The 8,779-nt window shown below is 38.7% G+C and overlaps 1 protein-coding gene across 1 annotated transcript; it reads left to right on the top strand.

Annotated features, from left to right (window-relative positions):
• Nucleotides 1–414: 414 nt before the first annotated feature.
• Nucleotides 415–7,778, top strand: CXCL13 (C-X-C motif chemokine ligand 13). The gene is made up of 4 exons (XM_090268090.1): nt 415–529; nt 2,073–2,205; nt 7,170–7,250; nt 7,527–7,778. Exons 1-4 carry the CDS (start codon nt 466–468, stop codon nt 7,564–7,566), a joined length of 318 nt encoding a protein of 105 aa, XP_090124216.1. The 5' UTR covers nt 415–465; the 3' UTR covers nt 7,567–7,778.
• The last annotated feature ends 1,001 nt before the right edge of the window (nt 7,779–8,779 follow it).

Here is an 8,779-nt window from a genome sequence, read left to right as displayed (position 1 = left end):
CTTGCAGGTCCTGGGGACGCAATGATGTGCCTGGCAAAGTCCCTAATTTCAAGGGCATATATTCGAATGCCAGTGACAAAGCCTGCCGACCCCTCGCTGAGAGAAGCCCTCACAGCCACAATCACTGATAGTGATCCTACAGAGAGTGCTGTGCAGCCCCCAAACTGATGTCTTTCCCCTCTCCATTCCCAAATTCCTGCACTATCCTTCCACCCACAGTCTATATTTTCAAGAAACATTTTATTATGCCAATAGCATTTGAAGCAAATTCATAAAATTTGCCAGAGAAGTTGAAAAAAAGCAATCTCAGCAATATTTGGGTTTTTTTAAAAAAAACTGTTGACGCTGCTGACCTGCTGGAGACAAAAGCAGTGGGAGGGCCCTTTACTGGTGTAAATAAATAGGAGTCTCTGTGCTGAGAGCCCACAGTTTAGAGCTGAAGTCTGAACTCCACCTTCAGGCAGAATGAGGTTCATCCCCAGCTGTCTGCTTCTCATGCTTCTGGTCAGCAGCCTCTCTCCAGTCCATGGTGAGGACTTTCACTTATGTTGTCATTGTCTTATGAACAGGAATGGTCTTCAGCCATTTTGATTAGAAAATGGGGGGCGGGGGGCATCTGACATAAGGAGGAAAAACCTGCTCACTGCTCCTGGATCTGTAAAAGTAAGGTGCTTGAGAATTTAATTCTTGAGGCTAGAAGCAGTTATATTGTTATGATTGTTGGCCATAGAAGGAGGGCTAGTGGACATCCAATGTCCATGTGACTTATACTTGGTTTGTCTATTCCTGGCCTTTTTCAGATTCAGCTCTGCTTTAACTAATTCTTTCCATGTATCTCTTCTCTGTGCTGCCTATCAGTGCCACCCCTTTATAAGGTTTAAAGATTGTTGGCCTCAATGGGTTGGTCTCCTGCAGGGAACATCTGATGAAATTCTGTATGGTTAGTACTGACATGAACCATTGTAAGTACAACAGGAGTATTTAAGTACAAACTTTCTGTAAAGAAGCAGATGTCCAAGTCTAAATGGGAAGGTGATCTTTGTACAAATAGATAAATATCTAGTTGAAGTGGTAAGTTTTAATACACTGAACAAATCGAATGCATGTGCAGAATGATACACTTGGCTCAGGTTTAGATGACAAATTTTTGTTTTTAAACTGCAGGAAGTATTTTTTCAATTATTATTTTGCTTTACATGTTATTTTCATTCTTTAAGACCCGCATCTTTTTCCTCCTCCATGAAGCTTTGTCATTGTTCCTGGTAAAGCCCTCTGTTCTCATTAAGGAGTTTGGACCCTGGGTGAAGTACAACATTCTGTGCATTTTAGTTTTTGCTCATTTGTTTCCCCACTAAACTGTAAACACCTTGACAGCTGGGCCTCTTATATTTGCAAATACATGTCAAACATGATGGTAGGCACTGGAATTAAAGAGGAAGAATTCATTAAAATACATGAGATAGGTTACTTATAGTACTTGTCCAGTACTGATAACTTGTTGTGAGATAAAGAGTCTTGAATTTTTATTATTTGTTTTTGTTTGGTAATTCTTTGCAACTGAAATGCAGGACCAATGTATTAAACAAAAACAAAAACTATCTTCCACAGTATTTCCTCAAACAAAGATTGATAGGTTGGGGAGGTGGGCATTGAGTATGAAAAGAAAGAGAACTGTTACAGCTTGTTATTGCTTCAGGGACTCTATGATGAGTTTTTGTCCTCCAATTTTATGTGTTAAGAGTGAAGTGCAGCTGATTTTACAGTGCATTAATTATAACTGAGTTGTAAGTCCCCATTGTGGTGATTCTCAAATTTTATTATATGGACAATTACCTAGGTGCCAATATAATTCTACCACAAATTTCAGTAGGTGTTGTGTTTTTAAAAAGCTAATTTTATTTTTAAGATTTTGGTAGAAAGTGTTTGAAATTAAGTCAAGCAGAAATACACACACTGAAGCACCAACTTGAAATTCTTACATCTTCTAATGTACTGTATGAAAAATCAGTAGTTAAGCCCTAGTTATGAATTATATGTCAAGGGAATTAAAATAACTGATTCTGTGTTTACAGGTATTCTGGAGACGCCTTTCATAAAATTCAAGTGTAAATGCGTCCAATTTGCCAAAGCCTTGCCCCAGAAAAGGATGATTGCAAGGATTAAAGTCTTTCCCCCTGGGAATGGTTGCCCAGTGGCAGAAGTCATGTAAGTTGTAAGAAAAAAAAAAAAGTTATTCCTTTCTCCCAGTGAAAATCATATTATATGTTGCCACATAGCATTTAAGCTTTAAAAAAAAACCTTCAATTACAGCTGACTTTTCATATTATATTAGTTTCAGGTATACAGCATAGTGGTTGGACATTTATGTAATTTACAAAGTAATTTTCCTGATAAGTCTAGTACCCACCTGACACCAATTAGAGTAATTACAATATTATTGACTATATTTCCTTTCTGTACTTTACATATCATGGATGTTTTGTAACTGCCCCACCCCCCCAACCTCTCCTTCCTTCTGGCAACGATCAGTTTGTTCTTTGTATCAATGAATCTATTTAGGTTTTGTTTGTTCAGGGTTTTTTGCTGTTGTTGTTTGCTTGCTTGCTTGTTTTGTTTTTTAGATTCCACGTGTAAGTGAAATCATATGGTATTTGACTTACTTCATTTAGCATAATACCCTCTAGGTCCATCCATATTGTTGCAAATGGTATGCTACATAGTGTTATTACGCAAGAATCTCAAAGTGATTTACTTTGGGGTCTGTCCGTGACAATTCTCAGACTAATATTGAGCATCATCAGTATTTGTTCAGTGCTTATTAGGCAGTGGCCCTGAAAGAAGGGCTTAACATGCGTTCACTCATTCTATTCCTTAGCCCTAATAAGGCATGTCTGTTGCTGTGCCTTTACAGATATAGAAGTTGAGGCTTAGGGAGGTTAACTAACAGCTCTAGGTACACCATTCCAAAAGGACAGAGCCAGAAACCCTACTCACATTTTCCCGATTTCCAAGCCCCTTCTTGAATCCACAAAATTTGAAATTGGCAGCGAAAGCAGATATTTTGTTTCCTGCTAAGTCAGAGAGCAAGAAAAGGACTATCCACAACAGTTCTTTGTCTGAACGTCTGTTTTATGAAAACGTCCTTTAGCTTTTGGTTCTATCAACTTTGATTCTATAACTCTGAATAAAGAGTCAGGCTAAGGGGACAGTAATGGCCGCGAGAAGTTTAATAGATATTTTCTTTTATTGAAATGGTATAACCCCTTGCTTCTGTGACCCTAGCTTTTTTATACTCCCCGAAAAATCCTTGGCTACTTCTACCATAGTATTTTTCACAGCACATCAAGTGAAACTTTATGACACATGTAAAGCCTCTATGACAGTGCCTGGCACAGTGGTAAATATTCAGTAAACGTTGGCTACAATCATTATAGCATTATTGTGTTGAGACAATCAAGTTTGTCCCCCCTCTTTCACTCCGGCCAGAAAATAAGTCCTTTATAAATGGGGGTCAGAGACTCTTCATTCCTCTATTTCCAATGCTTTATTCCTTACCTAGTATGTAGTAGAGACTCAACAAATATCATATTATTACATTAAATATTTTAAATGGAGCCTGGAGGTCTTTTTGCACATCACTACCTAGAATTTTGGTTCCTTCTTCTTGGATCTATCTTTAATGAACCAAGCACCCACAACACCTTGAAGTATTAGGCACAGCATCTTTCTAGGGCTTTGCTCACTTTGCTTTCATTAGAAGTTCCTCCTTTGGACTTTTTTAGACTTTGAAATGCTTATAAACAGCTCACTTTTTGTTTGTCCCATTTTGATATCAATGCTTTGGGCCTCCAACTAATTGTATTTAACTTATAAGAAAAAAGTGTATATAAATCTTTCATTAAAAAGGCATTATACTTTCACTAAGGTCTTTGCCAATGAAAGTTATAACTAAACCACAATGACTGTCCTTGAACTCAGAGCTGTGAAGTCTAGGCAGGACCTCATTGGGAGCAGCTCCTGTGGTTGTGTAGAACACCAAAACTTCTTTCTTTTTGTACATTTCCTCTGCCTTGAGTCCAGGATGTCACCTTGCAATCAGGGAAAGTAATGCACCATCATTTTCTCTGCCAACTAACAAAAATTTAATTTCATATTTTCTCACTAAATTCTGGTTACCTAATAATTAATACCAGATAGAGAACTAAAAGATGCATATTATTATGAGAAACTCATGCCCATCAGGGGTCATAATATTGGGAGTCCAGATAATCATAAATCTGTTTTTCCATCATGAACTTGGAAACCAAATTGGAAGCCCCTGCCCAAGAACTCAATAGTTCAATGACCTCTGACTGCTTATGATTCACTTAACAAAGGTGGAGTTTCAAAACTAGATGGATGAATCCTTCCTATTAGTCATTTTATAGCTAAGGCAAATGACACATCAAGAAATTCTGTTTGGTTTGAAGTCACACCAATAAAGAGTAGATTTTCTCAGTTTGCTATCACCTGGGAGACCACAGGCAGGTAAAATATGTAACACCATGTTTGCACTTGGTGACCATTCAAATTATGCCCATATAAAGCTGTGGCTAAAGTATGGGTTCTGGAATCTGATAATCTTCATTTGAATCCTGCTCTATCATGTCTTTATTGCACAATCTTGGAAAAGTTATATAATAAACTCATTAAGCTTCAAGTTCCTCTAGCACAGGATTTTTGGTAGATTAAGATACTTCACATTACCTGTTGAGTATAATGCCTGGCACATTGTAAGTGCTTGCTCAATGTCAGTTATTAATTATTATTATTATTTTAAAATATGCTTTATTGATTATGCTGTTACAGTTGTCCCAATTTATTTTCCTTTTGTTCCCCTCCACCCAGTGACATCCCTCCCTCCAGTTGTCCCATCCCTCAGTCCATGCCCATTGATTGTGCATATAGTTCTTTTCAACATCTTCCTGTCTACTCCACTCCCTCCTACTATGCTTCTTAATTCCTGCATCATCTCCCTCCCTATCCCCTCTTCCCACTCCCTGCTGACCTCCCCCCATAATGTTCCCCATACCTATAATTCTTTTCCCACTCTTGTTGCTTACTTAGTTTGCCCTTGTTTCGGTTCCCTAGCTTCTGTTGTTGGTTATTGTGATATAGTTTTCATTTGAATGTTGATAGTTTTGAACCTCTGTCTTCTAAACAAGCCCCTTTAACATTTCATATAACAGTGGTTTGCATCTGATGAACTCCTTCAGTTTTACTTTGTCCTGGAAGCACTTTCTCTGCCCTTCTATTCTGAATAACAGCTTCGCTGAATAGAGTAATTGTGGTTGTAGGTTTTTGCTTTTCATCATTTTGAATATTTCTTGCCAGTCCCTTCTTGGCTGCAGAGTTTGTTTTGAGAAAACAGCTAATAGTCTTATTGGGACGCCTTTGTAAGTAATTCTCTTCTTCTCTATTGCTGCTTTTAAGATTTTCTCTTTATCCTTAATTTTTGACACTTTGATTATAATGTGTATTGGTTTGGTTTTCCCTGGGTCCAGTTTTTTTTGGAACTCTCTGTTCTTCCTGGACCTGTAAGTCTATTTCCTTCCCCAACTTAGGGAAGCTCTGCTTCATTATTTTTTCACATAATTTTTCAATTTCTAGTTCTTCTTCTTCACCTTCTGGCAACCCTATGATTTGGATGTTGGCCTAGCTGTTCCATAGGTTTCTGAGCCTCTCATCATTTTACTCACTTTTCATTTCCTCTTTCTGCACTGGTTGACTGTTTGTTCCTTCCCTATGTTCCGATTTGTTGATTTGATCCTGGTTTTCTTTCCCTTACCACTAGTTTTGTATGTGTTTTTATTCATTTCAGCAGGACTAGCCTTCATTCCTTCCCCATCTTGTTTAAGATCTGCTGTTACAGCTGTAAGCCTTTTTATAAGCAAAGCTCTGAACTGTGCCTCAGAAAGATTTCCTATATGCTGATCCATTAGTTTAGATATTTGCTGTCTGGTCAGCCACCTCATTGGGATCTCTATCATGATCTGTGCCATCCTGACAGTTTTGTGTTTACCTTTGCTTCCTGGGCAGGGCTGTCATACCTCCTATGCTACAGGGGACTGAGCCCTGTGCACTCATCACAACTGGGTGACCCTTCTCACCACGCTGTGGCATTTTCTGTGGGGTCGGGGGTCCAAGATGGATTCCTGTCATTCACTCTCCACTGAGAGACCGGGAGCCTCCTCCTCCGTCCCAACCCCCTCTGGGCCTCACAGTCCAAGGCAACGGGGGTCTGCCTTCCCTGGCATTGGAATCGCAAGCTGACAGGTCTGGTCTGCAGCCAGGAATGCTCCCCAGGTGCTTCTCACCTCCCCTTAAATACGGGTTTCTGCACTTACTGTCGTCCCACCGCCATCGCTGCTGCTGTCACCAGCAGCACAGCTGGACCTGTCTGCCCCAGCTTTACCCCTCCCACCTGTCCGGACAAGCACCACATCTCTATAACTTCATACATTGGACTTCCATTTATTTTCTGGAACTTCTGGTTATTTCTGGTTCTGCAGTAATTGTATTCCTTCTTAGTTGTGGAGGGAGATGGAGCATGTCAGTCTAGGCCTCCATCTTGGCTGGAAGTCTCCTGTGTGTCAACTATTAATTATTGCTGTCGCTTTTGTTATTGCTTAATTTCTTAGAGCAGTGAAAACCTCACTAACTGGTGGTTCAAACAAAAAATGCAGATGTCACTAAGAGCAATCTGCTCTGTAACCTCTCCCATATTAAATTTCATTGAATGTTTTTCCACATAAAGAGTCCTCAGGAGAGTATGTTTCATAGTCTATTTTGGTCTCCTAAGCTCAACAGTCAAAAACATTTAAAAGGTATTGTGATATGGCTTTAGAAGCAAGCCAACCTTTGAATCAGCCCTTTGGTCTGCCTCCAACCCATATAAAAGTTGTCAACAAAACATTGACTTCTACTTGTAAGATTCTGTCAGCTTTGTCATCAGTTCCACCAGCTCACACATATGTGTCTCAGACCTTATGCTACAAATGACTTACTCCAGATCCAAAACTGCCTGCCTCCAATTTGCTTCATCTGGGAATAATTATTTTTATATTCAATTACAGAATTGACTAAAATGGAACCGTGCTTTATTTTTATTTTTGTTTATTTTCTGCCAGAGTCTGGTTGAAGAATAATTCAATCATATGCTTGAAACCTGCATCTAATCAGACACAAGAATTTTTGAGAAATTTAGAGAGGTAAGTTTGGCATACAAAGAATTTTCATTTTCTACTTTGTACTGAAGGGTTTCCTTTTCCTGGGCAGTCAAAATGGGTGCCATTTTAAATTTATGAGAATTGAAAAATGTCAATTTATTATTATTCCTTATCTGATAGAGTTGGGGGTATCTCATTCTAGCATATCAGAATACAAAACTGGCAGCCAGTACCCACAATATTTCTTGCTTGATGTCTCCAGGGGAAAGCCACAGTTTGTGATCTTTCTCTAAATATGACTCTCTTGTTTATGTTTAGATTTCGTGGAGTTAAGAAGATACAGAGGCCTGATGCCTAAATCCTCACTAAGGACATCTGCATCCCTTCTCCTTTCTGTTCTGAGTTCAGATTTATGTTCTGGTGAATCCCCCACTTCCTCATCCACCCCGCTCCCAAAAGAGAGCTTTTCCATACAAGCAAGCGAGCATGAAAAGACATGTAAAAATCACCTTTCAGAGGCTGATAGGGCAAAGTTGAACTTTTTCAAATAAAGTACCCTACATGCCTGGAGTTTGCATTCTTATTCATCAGGGAGGAAAGTTGCATGTAAGTTTCCTTTGCTAGTATACCATATTGTTGAATGCTAAATTTTCCTAGAAAATTAAAGAATGAGGTTTTAAACCTCAAATCTGAACATCTGGCTAGAGTTGAGAAGGGAATGATTACTCCATTTCAATCATTTTACACCCTAACAAAAGCAGGCTTCCATAAGAGACTGAAGAAAAAAAAAAACTGCTTGGGAAATCCATGAAACTTCAGCCTGACAAGAGGCAGATGGGTCCACATAGTAGACATGTTCCATTCAAAAGTTCACTATTGAGAGGAATCCAGTCCCTTCAAATTATTGCCATAGATGAAAACTGGTAACGTTCAAAGATTCCCAGACTTAAATCTGTAGACTATTCAGGAAAGTTATTTAAAGGGTGATATTCAGATGTATTCTTTTATATGTTTGCTTTGAAAAACTTTTTTCCTCACATCTTCTGCACAGAGTTGTTGTTGTTCACTAGTCTCAATTCTATAATCCCTTTTATTAGTCTATTGCTATTCAATAAATGAGCATTTTACTTAACTTTAAGCAATCTATTCTTTAATGGAGCATTTCCTCAAATTTAGACATTTTTTGAATTATCATAATGACAAGTAGAATTTCATCATGTTTATTTTTCTTTACATGCCTTTTACCTTCTAAAGATGATCTAAATTATATGGCCAAGTGTGAGGGGTGAGTGAAGTTATTCCTGATATTAACATGGTTTGAAAACACTCGACAAGGAGAGCCTCTTTCCCTTAATATACTCAGTGTGATTTTTCTCCAGAAATTTCCTACTAAAACCCATTTTCATTGTCTCATGATATTGATTCTTAAAATCTCCAGTTTCATCTGAAAAAGTTGCTCATTGACTTTGACAAACAGAAGTAGCTGATTCTTAAGCTCCGATCCCCTTCCTCCCCTGGCTCCAGCTCAGCTCTCCAACCACCACACTGAGTTCTGGGTTTGTGCCCCTCCC

Source organism: Furipterus horrens, unplaced genomic scaffold (genome assembly GCF_987537825.1).
Source record: "Furipterus horrens unplaced genomic scaffold, mFurHor1.1.pri manual_scaffold_2, whole genome shotgun sequence".
In the NCBI taxonomy this organism is placed as follows: domain Eukaryota; kingdom Metazoa; phylum Chordata; class Mammalia; order Chiroptera; family Furipteridae; genus Furipterus; species Furipterus horrens.
The sequence above is the reverse complement of the archived record's forward strand: the minus strand, read 5'-3'. Positions and strand labels throughout refer to the sequence as shown.